This window comes from Centroberyx gerrardi, chromosome 21 (genome assembly GCF_048128805.1).
Source record: "Centroberyx gerrardi isolate f3 chromosome 21, fCenGer3.hap1.cur.20231027, whole genome shotgun sequence".
Classification (NCBI taxonomy): Eukaryota; Metazoa; Chordata; class Actinopteri; order Beryciformes; family Berycidae; genus Centroberyx; species Centroberyx gerrardi.
Genome location: NC_136017.1, coordinates 7119033 through 7134964, shown reverse-complemented (window position 1 = coordinate 7134964; position 15932 = coordinate 7119033). Strand labels below are relative to the sequence as shown.

The following is a 15932-nucleotide window of genomic DNA, read 5'->3' as shown; positions in this document are numbered from 1 at the left end:
ATGATCTTACTGGCCACTTTAACTATATGTTGCAACCTGTTCTTGTCACCTGTTGAGAGATTACCAAACCAAGTAATAATAGAGAAGGTGATGACTGACTCTTCCATGGAGGTGTAGAAGAGCGTCATGGGTTTAGTACACACACCAAACCAATTAAGTTTCCAGAGGAAGTGCAGTCGTTGCTGGGCTTTTTTACAAATTGCCCCTGGTTGTTGTTCTTTTGTGCCTGTGCGCTCATATCAATGTAAAATAGAGTCTAAAATGTTTAGAATCTTAGCAGTCATGTAACTCCGTTTTATTTTCATATTTGGCTTTGCAGGGCCTCCAGATGGCGACCACAGACATCTCTCCTATCCATAGACGGTTGGTGTGGCCCCTGCTGCTGCTGCTGTGCTCCCAGCTGGTGGAGCCCGCCTCCAAGGACATAGTGTGTGAACCCATCACTGTGCCCATGTGCAAAGGCATCGGCTACAACCTCACCTACATGCCCAACCAGTTCAACCACGACACCCAGGACGAGGTGGGCCTGGAGGTGCACCAGTTCTGGCCCCTGGTGCGGATCCACTGCTCCGCCGACCTGCTCTTCTTCCTGTGCGGCGTGTACACCCCAATCTGCATCCCGGACTACCGCAAGCCGCTCCCGCCCTGCCGCTCGGTGTGCGAGAGGGCCAAACGCGGGTGCTCCCCTTTGATGAGGCAGTACGGGTTCGAGTGGCCCGAGAGGATGAGCTGCGAGAGGCTTCCGGAGCCGGGCGATGCAGAGCGACTGTGTATGGATTGTAACAGCAGCGAGATCACCACCCTGTCGCCGGCTACACCCAAACCCACCCCCAAGACCCCTCACCACACGCCCCGGCGCAGGCCCTCCCTGCCCAAGCCCCACAGCCACCAGGACTGTGACCCGGGGTGCCGCTGCCGTCATCCCTTGGTACCCATCAAGGGAGACGTTCACCCGCTTTTGGCTCATCCTCACACGGGTCCTGTTCCCAACTGCGCTCAGCCATGCCACCAGCCTTACTTCACTCAGGACGAACACGCCTTCACCGCCCTGTGGCTGGCGCTGTGGTCGGTGCTCTGCTTTCTTTCTACCTTCATTACGGTGGCCACCTTCCTCATCGACAGGGCGCGCTTCAAGTACCCGGAGTTGCCTATCGTCTACCTGGCCGCCTGCTCCCTGTGCGTGTCCCTGGGCTACCTGGTGCGGCTGGCGTTCAGCCACGAGAGGGTGGCCTGCTCCGAGGACCGCCAGCACGTCCTGTACGACACCTCCGGTCCAGCCCTGTGCACGCTGGTCTTCCTGCTGGTCTATTTCTTCGGCATGGCCAGTTCAATCTGGTGGGTGGTCCTCTCCTTCACCTGGTTCCTGGCTGCGGGTTTGAAGTGGGGCAGTGAGGCCATAGCGGGCTACTCTCAGTACTACCACCTGGCCGCCTGGATCATCCCCAGCATCAAGACCATCGCCGTCCTGGCCCTCAGCTCCGTGGACGGCGATCCGGTGGCTGGGATCTGCTACGTGGGGAACCAGAGCGTGGAGAGCCTGAGGGGCTTTGTGCTGGCTCCTCTGGTGGTCTACCTCTTCACCGGTTCCGTTTTCCTCCTGGCGGGTTTCGTGGCCCTGTTCCGCATCCGTAGCGTCATCAAGCAAGGAGGCACCAAGACGGACAAGCGGGAGAGGCTGACGATCCGGCTGGGGCTGTTCACGGTGCTCTACATGGTCCCGGCTACCGTGGTGGTGGCCTGCCTGGTGTATGAGCAGCACCTTCGGCCGCAGTGGGACCGAGCCTTGGCCTGCTCCTGCCAGGCAGAGCGACACAAGCTGGGCTCGGGGCCGGACCACGCAGTTTTCATGCTCAAGTACTTCATGAGCCTGGTGGTAGGCGTCACGTCCGGGGTGTGGGTCTGGTTGGGGAAGTCCGTGGAGGCCTGGCGCAGGCTCCTGGGGCGGTGGCGTTGCTCCTGCTGGGGGCATCAACCGTCCAGTGCCTCCATGTACAGCGAGGCCAGCACCTCCCTCACCTGCCGGACTGGAATCACCCCGTCCCAGTCGGACCACAAGTCAGCGTCCCATCCAATGTTGTGACCATCGGCCTGAGTCCAAAATGTATTTATTGAAAAGGGACAATGTGGAGAAAGTGATAATCTCTAATATTTATTCCTCATGACTTTTCTAGAATGGACATCAAAATGGATGGCAGACTGGAGAATATAATTTTGTGTCTATGATGACAGAAAAAAAAATGGTGTTCATAAAAGAAGTTTAACGTTTCTGGACTTATAGCTGGAGTATTTTGTAAAAACACTGTCGTCGTAAGTAAGAGTTTTATGTAGAATAAGGCAGGCACAGTGCAACAAGCCAATGCACCAATATTTTCATTCTGTTTTAATCATGTAATGTCAGAACCATCTCAACTAAAGTTTTCATACAACCGCGAAGATATTAATTTTCATAAGATGAGTTCTGTGAAGCAAGATCTCTCAGGAAAAACGAGCTGTAACACTTTCAATGTGAATGTATGAATTGAGAATGTGTAATGTTATAATAATGCTTCTAAAACGTGCTTGCAAACTGAGCAGGTACTATGTTAAAACAAGGAATAAGGGATGATTCAACTTGACCACTCCAAGTCTGATTCAGCACACCAGGACATTTGCAACTGTTTATCTTGAATCATAATTTGCAGTTGTTTATCTTTATTAATATTCAATGTTTTCTTTGTCTAGAATTAGCCCTTGCAAAGCACAAATGTTATTTTTCTTTACGCTGTGCTCGTCTACAAAGGCAAATGACAGTGACTAGTTTTTGTGAGTTTTAAAAGGTCAAAGGTCACAACAAGGGTTTAGATTTCATGTTAAACATACATGTTAACCGTAAATGCTACTAAACGATATATAGTGCAACATCAATACTATAGTTGGGACAGGAGATAAACTTGGAAGTAATTTCTCTTATGGTCACAACTCTTTGGCTTTGTACTTCAGTATGGGTGCATATTTTATTACTAGGTGCATACATTGAATATGGCTTGTTTCTTATAAAATCACTCTTCCATTTTTAAAACAACAAATAACTGAGCAAATGTAGAAAAAACTTCTCTAGTGATAGGCTACTTTTTTCTGCCCCCGTGTGGTGCCTTTGTGTACTTACCATAGCACTTGAATTATTCTGTTTCTTTATACAGTGAGTTTACAGTGCGTTAGGAACACCTTGTTTGTTTTCTGACTGGGTGAAAGCTATGATCGCTTATTGATTTCACCTGTTGAATATTTTTTGAGTGGAGGGAGGGATCAGAATTAGAATTAGCTAAGCTTTGTATACCGTGTGTTACGGCTGAATGAATTATAGTCTATGTATGTATGTACCTAAAGTGAAAGATTTGTGCCAAGATGAATTGAATGAATTGAAGTCATATTTGAGTTTAGTGGCTACTTGTAGCAGTTTGTGATGAGGACACAGCAGGTCTGCCTCAAAATGTAGATTGGATTTTCTGAGTTGTTTCACTCAATCACTGCAGATAATAAAAGTATATCCCAATAGACTGTTTTAGGAGTCTTTTTGTTTTGTTTTTGAGGGGATTAAACCTCATCGTCTAGTCCCTATTGTTGTGCCTAAGTGATTACCTTAATGGATTCATCAAGTATTTGTTTGGGATTTGCATCCAAATAACCTTTTTTTAACACTTTGCAGTGTAATGGCAAATTCCGGTGAATCTTATAATCTCATTAACTGCTAAATTTATCAAAACCAACTGATATCTAGGAGGTGATTGCCTTCAGTTGCTTGTTTACACCTGGAAAGTCAGGACCAATATGATCCAAGTTGGTTAATTAAACTGTTTAATCCAACTTTTTTTTTTGGTGCATGAAGTTTCATCACTCTTGAGGAAACTCAGTAGGGCAAAATCATATTCCTGTTTGTGTTTAAAGCTCAAAAGCCTCAACTTACCATTTAAAATTGTGACTTGCTTGGCCGTTTTCAGTACTTTCACATCATACTAAAGCCACAAATTAGAGTTAATTGTACCAGTCCTTGTGTTGTGCAGCATTATAGTTGTGTTTTTACTCTACTGGTTCCTTCAGGTCATCATTACTGCCAATCATATCACAGCTTGCGGAGTGTGTAGCATCAACGAAACCTCGCCGCTCTCGCTGACAAAATCCACCAAGACACATTTTCTCGCCTAATTAGCCTTTACTTTAAATACAGCGACTGAAATTTATTTGAATTAAATAAAATCTCGTACATTTCACAGCTATAGGGGCCTACATAGTAAGCAAAAAAACAGTCTACTCTTTGTCCATGTGTAGAACTACACCACAGGGTAGTTCGAGGCGGTCTGTCGTCGTCTGAATGAGGAGATGGGGGGGTGGGGGTGGGGGTGGGGGGGTGGGGGCGGCTGGTGGAAAGAAGGAGGCTAAAGCCGGAGTGAGCAAGGTGACTGGGACTTCCCAAAAAGACAGGCTGATGTAAAAAAACAAAAAATGAAGTCCTCAGTTCGTGTGGCTTCAGGGAGCACCTTCATATGTTGAATTGAAGCGTTTCATTCCAATATTAGACATCTACCAGTTGAAAAATCTGACCGCTACTCTTCAAATAATTGATGGCAATATATTTAACCAAATTATTGTTCATTTTAAAAAGGATGGTAGGTAGCAGAAGTTGATGTAATGAACAGGATCGATTTTTAGAGATATCGAATGATAAACTTCAGGTAACGTTTTTTTCCCCCAAAGTGGACATTTAACATTTTTGGGACAGAACTCGTCAATTACTGATATTAACATCATCTATTTTTTTTTTTTTGGAAATGTCTTTTTCGAGGGACGCCGCCCGACTTCTTGAGCGTGGCGCCGCCTCCCGGAGCTCGGCTCTGCGTCCCGGCTCTCCTCCCCCTTGCCAGACTTAAGACAGCACAGCCTGGGAGTTCTTGACGCCCACCAGGTTGTCGGCGCTGAGGGACCGCCTCATCGCCGATTTACTCAGGTCCTTGTACTTGTCCTCACACAGCCTGGAGATGGCCTAGAAAACAACATCGCAAAGCACAACGCTGTTACTGCTTGAACAACGGTAACTTGGTGGCGTGCCGGGCCGCTTTACACGACCCGGCGTTTCCCTCATGCGTTCCTGGCAATTTTCATCAAGGCAGCGAGTCGGAATGTTGGGAAAAGGCACAAAAGTGAGCTAAAGAACAAATATAAATGTTGACAATTCTGCATAGCATCCCATCATTTTCCTTTGAAAGAGAATGTATTGATCACAGGGATCTTGTGAGGCCTGTAAAATCTACAAGTACGCTCTATTTTATTTAAATATCTCTCTGTACTGAGAGTATTTTCTTAACTGACATGAGATGTGAAAATAGCCAGCAAAAATGTGTGTGCATGTGTGTTAAATGACTAAGCATTTCTGTCTGTTTTCACCCTCGTTTCAGATGTGCTAATCCAGGATATACACTCACCGGCCACTATATTAGGTACACATGCTCATTAACACAAACAACCTGCTCCTCCAAACGTGAATCATGTGGCAGCAACTCGGTCTATTAAGCCTGCAGACATGGTGAAGTGGTTTAGTTATCTGATGTGTGATCTAAGAGACTTTGAACGTCTGACTGCTGATTCAGCATCAGAAACTGCTGCTGCCCTCCTGGGATTTTCACACCACAGTCTGTAGAGTTTACAGAGAAAGCAGCTTGTTAGTGAGAGAGGTCAGAGGTCAGAGCAGAACGGGCAGACTGGTTCAAGCTAACAGAAAGGACACAAATGCACCAATAACAGTCTTTACAACAGCGGAGTGCAGAAGAGTTGTTGGCTGTTATGATAAATGTTGCTACAGCAACAGACGACCAGCCGGCACTAGACAGGTGTACCTAATAAAGTGGCCGGTGAGTGTATATTCAATGCACCCATTCCCAAGGGTGCCAAAATTATGACAGCTGTCTCATGTAAATTACATCAGATTTACTTACAAATTCAGATTTAAGTGTTCAAAGACAAGTCGCATGTGTCAGGATTCGATTTTGTACCACATATCATGTAGTCAAGATGGGAACTGAAAACATGTGACTCCAAGAAGATTTTTTTTTCTGTTCACACTGATTAGAAAACATCAGATCTGTGTCACAAGTGAGAGGGAAAAAAAACGGAAAACGGGACACTTTGAGCTTAGTATCTCCTCACCTCCAGTTTCTGGGCGCGCTTGTTGCTGAGCGGCTCCAGCGGGAAGCTCAGGTTGTTGTCGTCGGCCAGCGAGCGCAGGTCAAAGTAGTACTTGGCGTAGACGCTGGCCGGGACGTTGATGTTGAACTGGAGCAGCTCCAGGAAGTGACGCTCCATCTCGTTCCTGTGGAGCGTCGAAGGGTTAACAAAAGGAGTAACAAAACTTTGCAAAACCGTTGCGAAGCACTTTACAAAACAACTAAATTAAACACGACAAAAGATAAACCGTAAGAGCAAAAAGCAATGTAAGCAAAGCAAGGAACACAAAGATAATACTGATTTAGCTGGGAGCAGACAGAGGGTGAAAGAGTACTTAAAGCTGCACTAAGCAAGATTTTTATGTAAAAATAGATCCGTCTCATCAGCCTAAATCACAAAGTGGGGCTACAGTAGAGAAGAGCGTCCCATCCCCCCCCTCATAAAGATGATGTACATTCACCCTATTTACTCAAATTAGATTCTGGTTTGGGGTATGGACACACTGGTGGGAAATCTTCTTTCCCCATATGCAGTGATGCCACGAAACTAACAAACTACCTTCGTCTCTCATCCCTCTGGTATCCTTTAGTATAAAGCATCACAGACCAGCCAGGTTGGTAAACATGTCCTGTGTGCAGTTTCCACGGCCACATTACACGATTTCTGTGTTTTAAAGTCTGCAAAACTCAAACAGTTGCCTCTTGCTTCCAATTTGGGGCCGCAGAGTATTTGCCCTGGTTTTAAGTTCAACGAACAGTTTCAGGCATCAAAAGCAACCGAGTTACACGCAGGACGAGGGGACTCACATGTCCTCCACGGTGATGTCCTTGAGGATCTGGCAGTAGTCGACGTTCCACACGGCCTGGTCGTCCCAGACCTTGGAGGCCAGCAGGATGGCACCGAGAACGATGCGCTTCCAGTTGCAGGGACAGATGTCCATCTCCGCATAGGTCAGCAGCCTCTCCAGGTACACCTGACACAACACACACACAGATCCATGGAAGGTATACACACACACAACTTATCGATCAAAAGTAATAACTTCGATCGCTCACTCACTCTGGACTCAATCCAGTGTCACTCTGGATTTTTAATAGATAGGTCTACTTATTAGGGTTTGACCGATATGGGTTTTTGAAGGCCGCCGATACAGCCATTAGCCGATATTGTATGCCGATGTTCAACATGACCATTTTGATGCCTAAAAATTACAAGTATTCAGTGTTTTACCCATAATTTTATCCTGCATTTTGAGCATCACATGACACTAAAACTCTCCATTGAAGCCTGTAATGAAATTCTTTCAGGGTTAGCAGCTCTTTAAGGCAGAGTGAACCTTATCCTATAGTAAATAGTAAATAATAGTAAATAGTATACATTAGGCCTTTACATTTTATTTACAGAAAACATAATTGAAGAATTAAATGAATAAATAAAACGTGCAAACAAAATAAAGTTCTATTGCATTGACTATTTTTCCGTAGCTGTGGTCACATATCAGATGTGGACAACATAATCGGAATAAAAGTCCAACCCAATACTGGCAAACCAATATATCAGTCTAATAATTTCGACGTACTTCTTAAAAATACTACTCATAATGTTTATTGTTATTTATTATAAAACTTGCTCTAATGTGACTCTTGTGTTCTGCACCATTAGAGCCTGTTAGATAGGGATCCGCCCGTTCTCACAGAGACGGAGATAAAAAAAAACGTCAATCGAGCTTGCAATCTTCCATCAAACTTCCCCTTAATGGATAATCTGACTGTGTAATCTCACCAGAGTGACGATGGCACACTCGGCGGTGAGCTGGGCGGAGCTGAAGAGCGTTCGAACGAAGCGGTAGATGAGTTTGTGTTCTGGATCCACGACCGAGTAATCATCTGGAACCTTCTCTCGCTGGTGGGGGAGGACAGAGTGTGAATGCATAAAACACACACACACACACACACACACACACACACACACCGAGATAACAGTTAAAAGTAATTGCTTCTTTTAACTGAAGAACTCAACTCACCGATAACGGGTGCATCTTCTCATCAAATATATCCAGAGAGCGGTTTGAATCTCTGAAGGAAAACAACATAAACAAGAAGTCAGCATTAAAGGTGCATGCAGTACGATTTTTTACTGTCCCACAGCACAGAATGACCCTCATCTATCTGTGGGGATTTGATAGAGCTGTTGATCAATACCAGTGACTCAACGATTACTTTGCCAGGTGCTGAGATTTCTGGCTTTAAAAACTCATTTTCTGGCCCGTACTCGAACGAAAATTCCAGTCAGCCCAAACATATTTTTCACTTTCAACGGCTCCGAGATGAAGAACAGTGCCGTGAGCAAGACGTTTTGTTTGATTTTATTATTTTTGCTGTGCCAGAGACCTGTCGATGTTGCTGAAATCCCTATGGTCGCCGATAGAGGCTGATCAAAGTGACAGATTACATAATGCCGAGCTAGGGCCAAACATCTATCACCTAACTTGCTCAACACATGTTTAGGGCAGGATTTCCCAACTTTGGTGTAATATGAAAACAAGATCACTGGAAAGATTCATTCAAAATTAAAGGAAAAAAAAAAAGGATTTCAACAGTATTTAGCCATTGTTTTAAATATTTGGAACAGTACATATTACACTGTAAATGCCCTGTAGCCTGCATGTAAATATTCATCAATCATCGTTTGGAGCCCCAGTATTAGGCTAACACTTGTTAAAGAAATAACAATCATAAACATTGCCTACCTGTTCTTTATGTGATAGTAAATGGCCAATGTGACACTGGAACAGAGAGAGACAGACAGACAAAACAGTGAAACTCATCCTTCTGCAGCAAAGGAGAGCTCCGATGTTGCGTTAACTTTCGCATACATATCACGAACTCCCTGTATCTGTAGTGTTACCTACTGATATAGACACCATAACTGTTATAACTAAGGGTGAAGTGACACCTTGACATTGATTTGCACTTCACAGAGAAATGACAGGGAAATGACACCAAGACTGCCACCAAAACATCTGAAAGTAGCACAGGACAAACGCTGAAGCTTTTCCCCCATAACCATCGTCTGTTCAAGAAAACCGACACGCTAAAATTTCAAATGTCAAGGTGTGCCTTTGAAGACGTATAGGTGACTTACCATTTGACCGTGCTCTTTAGGTTGGGCTGGCTGACTGTGCTATCGTCGATGTATATTGTAGAGCAGGAACTGTACTTTTTTGTCAGGAGCCCCGGGGACATCTGATGGAGAAGAGGTGGTGATGTTAAAAGGGGAGGGGCAGCACAGAGGGTCGCCAGTTTGAATCCCAGACCGGCTATAGGGAAAGTGAGGTGGACTTGCTTCACCATGTACTGTCAAAGTGCCCTGCAACAAGGCGATTAAAGGAGAAATCCACCCTAAAATGCTTTAAAAAAACAGCTATTGGTGATCTAACCAAGCATAGATGATGTGACGTTACGCTGAGATATTGCCAGCAGCTACAATACAGTCTGATAGCAGAAAAATGTTCAACTATCTTAAACGTCAACAGTAAATGTCAGGTTTTTAGTGTCAGTCCCTCAGAATCAAACAGCGGGGGCTTCTTTCTAGAGCCGCCATTTTGCGTCAATGTTCAAGAATCATACGGGGGAGAAATCCATCGTAGAAGAGAGAGGAGAGAGACCAGTTTCTCCACCCACAGCAGCCTCAATAGACCAGAATGCAATGCAGCCACAAGACATTTTGCTGTCTGAGTAAGGGGCCGACTGACTCTCGCTTTTACTCGACTGGAAAAACTTGATCTTTTGCTGTTACTGTGCTACACTGTCACTATCGCTCTCTCCACCTACCCATAACGAATACAACAAGTTCACGCCCGTTCTCAGGGGTTTGTCATAAGGAATTCGGGGAAATGTAGCAAATTGCTAACTGTAGTAGAAGAAGACAAGGCAGGTTAACCAAAGCGGGGCACACCAAAAAAGTTAATTACAACACTCCTCCAACTGCTCCAGTGGAAAACAGCAGGAAAAAACTGTACTGGGTATGAAGCAGTACAGTGCTGAAAAAGAACACCTGGGTTCAGTCAACTTGCCATGGATTCATGTAAAAAAAAAAAAAAAAAAAAAAGGTTAAAGTCATAAGCACCCAAAACCACAAGAAGTAGCAGTTGGTAGACTTGTTACTTACATGATTCAGGTAATTGCTTTTCCTTTTCTCACGCACTGTATTTGGGAGAGAAAAGACATGTCAGTGAGATTAGAGAGATTCAGACAGCCGTAAAAAGATAAACCGATCGTATCTTTTATTTACAGAGAAATACTGACCATCTGTCTGGGACTTGTTGAGGAAAAGGGTGCTGGCTCTGGGGTGGTCAGATGGGTTGGCCTCCTGGGCCAGTTCTGGAGGAGGCAGATATGAAAATGAGCGCAAGAAGTGCTTGATTAGGCATTACAACTGGCACTGTGTTGTGCTGCACATTAGAAATGGTGTTTCACCACTTGATTTCGACTTCATGGAATCAAAAATCACAGGCTTGGTGAACCACAGTAGCTTCTTTGTCTCTTAGACTGTCACAAAGATAACAGATCTGCGGGTCATCATTCACTGCATTCAGAACTGATTGATCTTTGAATTTGATGTATGTCAACCAAGGTTCCCACACTCAACTGGACATCAAATTCAAGGACTTTTCAATGACTTTCAAGGTCTTGTTTGGTGAAATTCACGGACTCAAAATTGGCATGTTTTGGGGTAAGATATGACACTGGTCCAAATAAGACATCATAGAGGCCTCATTTTTTGTCAAGTCAAGAAATCCTGGTGACATCACTCATTTTAAAACAGCTGCTACATCAACACAAATCTCCATCACAGGGTTTTCCTCGGAATGTGAAGTGATTTTGTCCCAGGATCCCCATATGGGAAGACTTTTGTAGTTGTTCATTTAGTACTGAGCTGTCTACACTGTATACTGTTCATTTAGTACTGAGCTGTCTACACTGTATACTGTTCATTTAGTACTGAGCTGTCTACACTGTATACTGTTCATTTAGTACTGAGCTGTCTACACTGTATACTGTTCATTTAGTACTGAACTGTCTACACTGTATACTGTTCATTTAGTACTGAACTGTCTACACTGTATACTCTTGACAAAACAGTTCTATATAGTACCAGAAAATGGCTCCTTGGCGGTATACCACAGCAGAACCCCAATGATTTTATGTTGTTGCTGATTTAGTATTGAATAGTATAACAGTACACTATACATAGGGAGACAATAGAGGCAAGAGTAGAACCTACAATTAGAATAGTCATTCTTATAAGTTCTCTGGATGGGATAATTTCTAGTAAATTACATTATGGTAAAATTAAACTATAACTCAATTTACTGGGGACCCCCTGGAGCCCCCTCCAGGACCGCTGGTGGTCCCCGAACCCCATTTTGAGAACCACTGACAATACCACAGTCTATTCTTTGTATTATAGTTTGACTGATCATCACTCACCATCGGGGAGCTCCCTGTCGCTGATGTGCTGCAGGTAGGTCCCGGTGTCTTCACTCACGTCCTCAGTGGTGGTGATGGGACACTCCTCCAGCTCCACCTCCCTCCTGTGGATTTTGGGACTCTCTCCAGGAGAGATGCAGCATGACACCGACCCTCCCATCGCTGACCTACAACAGTCCTGCAGCCAACACTGTTTCCCATACAACTGAGGGGAATCACTCTCTGGTCTGGCTGACAAACACTCTGCTGCAGGGAGTCTGCAGCTCTCAGCAAGTCAAATTTAAGCCCTTTAAGTTGCCAGTTAGAATAAAATTTTAGGGCACAAGTAAGCCTGAAACCAAAACAAACTAGATCTATCTGAATTTAGTTTGGTGTGACCAGATTGGTGTGTCATTAGAGAAAATGCATATTTTTTAGACCTGACACTGCATTTAAGACCTCAAGTCTATTTCAACTCTATTTAAAACCTTTTAAGTCCTTAAATTGAGATATTTTAAGACTTTTTAAGGACCAGTAGACCCTGTGCTGTCTGCCTGCAAAGTGAAAAATCTGACTTTGCTTTGAGCAGCAGTATAGTATGGGATTTCTCTAATGATAGCCAACGAGACTGGTTATCTGCGGTACAGTCAGGACAGCTGACATATTGAGGGCGTGTGCGCAGCATAGTATTGGCGCACTTGAATAAGCATTAAATGTTCTGGCAGCCTAGTCTTGGACGGCGAATAACGAATTTCAAGTCATTTTATGGAGTAAGAGCTAGCAAGACAAAGTCGCGAGCTTCTCTATCTTCTTCCATGGCTAGCCGGCTAACGCTAGCTTCCGCAACCTCGATCCTTTGGCTTCAGGACAGCAGCATGGATCAATCCAGAGGCACTGCAGTTGAAATCCCTGCCTCAATTAAAGGCTTTTCCGTTAAACTAGCATGCAAATCCGCTAAATGAAAAACCTCTGGAGATAACTAGATAAGCACAAAGGCAGCGGGTAATGACATTTTAAGAGGATAGCTTTCATCTCATCGCATTTGCAGAAGACACGTCCTAGATGTCAAGCCGACAGGAGCAGTTCAGAGGTGATTTCCGGTTGCCGTCTTTCAAAATAAAAGTCTTTATTTGAAAACGTTCTACTTGGTGGACCCAAGGTTCAGTGACATAATGCTTCAAACACGCGTGTGAATTAAGAGTCAAGTTGGTGTATTGGCTGTAAAATATAATTTATTTTTCATAACATTTTGAGTATTTCTGAATGAAAGTCATCATGAATGAGTAGGCCTATTCAGGCTACAGCTGTCATAAAATTAATCAAACAACATGGAATATGAATGCATAATTATCAGGAGTCAACATTTACAGATGCAAACAGCAGTAAACAATATTTCAGCAAAACTCCATGTCTGGATAAAAAGGCACAACTCGTACATATTGAATTTTACACATAGCATAAAACAAGTGTAACAAATGGTGCAGAGTGGGAAATTCTACATCACCTCAAGTTTAGACATACGTAGCATATGTAATACCCAGATGCTATATGAGTAAGCAGCTTTCATAATGCAAATATTGAAAAACAGCATTAAAACACATCATAGGTGATATATAGTAGTTTATGTGGTACGGACTACAATTCAAAGCGTAAGTTGTGCTCTTATTTTGAATAGGATCAATAGAGCCTTAGACAAATATATTGATTTTCAACTCTAAAAAAGCTAATTATTTCTTACAGTTTGAGCTCTTATTTCACTTCATATTCAAACTAGAGGGTGAGATATATACAGATTTGTACTTTGTACTTAATTACAGAAGCGCTCGTTTCTCATGCTTTTATTTTGAAGACAAGGTCCACAAATCTGAAACGATATTAGTGCTAAATGTTGCTAGCTTGACAGGGCTAGACTAGAAGTGGACATCATCTGCAGGGTTCCGCCTCCTTTTTGGAGAAAACCTTTTAAGACACGCCCAACCCAAACCAGGCTTTCCTATTGGTCATTTTTAGCCTCTGGGGTTACACGATTGGTTGAAATCGCTCGTTGACACGTGTCACAACAGGGGTGTGCTCGTTTTAAAATACAGGGGTAGCTTGAATGGGCTGAGCCGCGGTGAGTACTCTTTTCGAATCGCACAGGAAACAAAAATCCGCTCCTTCGTGCTGCTCAGCGTAGTAAAACAAACGCACACCATGGCTAGCTCCGGTTCGTCTTTCTTCCCGAGTTGAACCGTCCTTGCGCGTGATAACTGAGAAACCCAACGTGCGAAATATGAATTGAAATTGTGTTCTGTTTTGTTTTTTGTTTTATTTTCCACAATATGGCACTCGTTCCGTATACGGAGAATTCCTTGCCTGCGCTTTCCAAACTCCATAATTCATCAGCACAGTTTCATTTCGCCAACCACAACCTCAGTCTTGCCCAGGACTGGAAAAAGCTTGGGGTAGCAGCAGTTGTGTGGGATGCAGTAAGTGAGAACCATAGATACATGATTATATAGTACTACCATACTCGTTATATGCTCTTGTTCATCATATCCATGTTCCCCATGTCCCAGGCAGTCGTCATGTGTATGTACCTGGAGCTGGGCCAGGTGGAGTTAAAGGGGAAGGTGGCCATTGAACTGGGAGCTGGAACTGGACTGGTGGGCATTGTGGCAGCTCTGCTAGGTGAGTGTGTTTCAACCATTCATGTACATGGACCTGTTTGTATAGCACCCAAATATGCCCCCCTCTCCCTCCTCTACTAGAAACCCTAATTTAATAATTTTACTGCACTTGTGAGTGTGCTTCTACAAGGACGGTGTGTTGGACAAATGACTTGAATCAGGGTTCCTGCGGTCCTTGGAAATCGAGTCGAGTCACAATTTTAAATGACTGAGACTTGCCTTGATGCATGAAGAGAAGACTTGAGACTTGACTTGACTTGGGTTCTGGTGACTTGGGACTTGAATTTGACTTGGACATTGATGACTTAAAAAGGTTTCTAAAGTCTTGACAAAAGATCTTGTCTTTGTGTAAATGACTTGGATTGAAAGTGATGAGATTTGTTCCACCAGAAGAATACCATTTTCGGAATTTGCACGGAATGATTGAATTTATTGAAGTTGAAACTGATTATAGAAATCAAACTCATGATGCTCTTACCAAGTTTTTATCCTATTAAAACCATATTGCATTGAAAAGTCCTAGATATTTAGTTTTCTTTAAGATATTAAATTGATCCTGGACTCTTGATTTGTTCTGACTTGACTTGCTGTTCTACATTTAGACTTGAGACTTGACATTAATGACATGGACTCGCGCAAAATTGACTTGGCCACACCTCTGTCAAAACTCCATATCGGTCGAACCCTTGTCCCCATAGGGTTTGTTAAAGTGTCCCGTTCTCAGCGCAGACTTCCCTTCCAGGTGCCAAAGTGACCATCACAGACCGAGAACCCGCCCTGGAGTTCCTCGCCGCCAACGTGAAGGCCAACGTGCCCCAGGGGTCAGTGGCCGCGGTGTCCGAGCTGACCTGGGGCGAGGCTCTCGAGCGTTACCCGGCGGGGGGGTTCGATCTCGTGCTGGGGGCGGACATCGTTTACCTGGAGGACACCTTCGTCCCGCTGCTGGACACTATGCAGCACCTGTGTTCGGACACGGCGGCGGTGCTGCTGGCCTGCAAGATCCGCTATGAGCGAGATACTAACTTCTTGGGCATGCTGAGGCAGCGGTTCAGAGTTGAAGAGGTGTACTACGAAAGCGAAAGGGACATCCACATCTATAAAGCTGTGAAACTGCCGTCAAGGAGGGATTTGTAAAGATCGATCAGACCTTCAGACCTAAGTGGATTGAGATTTTTTTGTTTTTTCCCCTCCAACATCCCTTTGTGGTTGTCTGTAATTAATTCATGGACTTGCATAAGAAGCAAATACTTTGAAATCAATATCACGATAATCTTAAGGATTTTTGTTCGATATTGATATATATTAACGATATGGCTCACATATGCAAATCAGTGTTAAATAATCAAATGAATGTTCATCCCATTGAACTGAATGGTAATGTCAGATAAAATAATATTCCTACCATACCTCATTTTGACAAAGTTTTTAAATAAAATTTGCTTATCATCAATTTACTGTCACAATTTCCCCAAAATCACCATATCATCACAATAGGATTCTACTGAAAGATGATAAATTATAATATTGTATTATCACCCCACCCTACACTTCAGTGTTTTAAAACCTCGTCAGACAAAGATTACCAGAAACACATTTA

At 43.9% G+C, this 15932-nt stretch overlaps 2 protein-coding genes and 1 pseudogene across 4 annotated transcripts; 2 read left to right on the top strand and 1 right to left on the bottom strand.

Annotated features, from left to right (window-relative positions):
- The first annotated feature begins 328 nt into the window (after positions 1-328).
- Positions 329-2080, top strand: LOC139921166 (frizzled-5 pseudogene; annotated as a pseudogene).
- Positions 2081-4191: 2111 nt separating this feature from the next.
- On the bottom strand, positions 4192-12695 carry LOC139921163 (cyclin-Y-like protein 1). The gene is made up of 10 exons (XM_071911324.2): positions 11688-12695; positions 10503-10577; positions 10366-10400; positions 9340-9440; positions 8945-8980; positions 8219-8270; positions 7978-8097; positions 7002-7168; positions 6178-6340; positions 4192-5017 (listed from the first exon to the last, which is right to left on the bottom strand). Exons 1-10 carry the CDS (start codon positions 11845-11847, stop codon positions 4901-4903), a joined length of 1026 nt encoding a protein of 341 aa, XP_071767425.1. The 5' UTR covers positions 11848-12695; the 3' UTR covers positions 4192-4900.
- Positions 12696-13884: 1189 nt separating this feature from the next.
- mettl21a (methyltransferase 21A, HSPA lysine) lies at positions 13885-15746 on the top strand. 3 transcript variants are annotated; one of them, XM_071911316.2, is made up of 3 exons: positions 13885-14134; positions 14225-14336; positions 15078-15746. In XM_071911316.2, exons 1-3 carry the CDS (start codon positions 13988-13990, stop codon positions 15467-15469), a joined length of 651 nt encoding a protein of 216 aa, XP_071767417.2. In that variant the 5' UTR covers positions 13885-13987; the 3' UTR covers positions 15470-15746. The 3 variants fall into 3 exon arrangements, with proteins under 3 accessions (XP_071767417.2, XP_071767418.2, XP_078147189.1); XM_071911317.2 differs by having other exon boundaries at positions 15065-15746; XM_078291063.1 differs by having other exon boundaries at positions 15046-15192.
- The last annotated feature ends 186 nt before the right edge of the window (positions 15747-15932 follow it).

Excerpts from the sequence above, each read along its gene's own strand:
- LOC139921163 (XM_071911324.2), bottom strand. The coding sequence starts at position 11,847 with ATGGGAGGGTCGGTGTCATGCTGCATCTCTCCTGGAGAGAGTCCCAAA. Across the intron at positions 8,981-9,339 it reads CTAAAGAGCACGGTCAAATG|TGTCACATTGGCCATTTACT; the intron begins GTAAGTCACCTA and ends TCTCTGTTCCAG. Across the intron at positions 7,169-7,977 it reads AGTGTGCCATCGTCACTCTG|GTGTACCTGGAGAGGCTGCT; the intron begins GTGAGATTACAC and ends GTGTTGTGTCAG.
- mettl21a (XM_071911316.2), top strand. The coding sequence starts at position 13,988 with ATGGCACTCGTTCCGTATACGGAGAATTCCTTGCCTGCGCTTTCCAAA. Across the intron at positions 14,135-14,224 it reads CAGCAGTTGTGTGGGATGCA|GCAGTCGTCATGTGTATGTA; the intron begins GTAAGTGAGAAC and ends CCCATGTCCCAG. Across the intron at positions 14,337-15,077 it reads CATTGTGGCAGCTCTGCTAG|GTGCCAAAGTGACCATCACA; the intron begins GTGAGTGTGTTT and ends CTTCCCTTCCAG.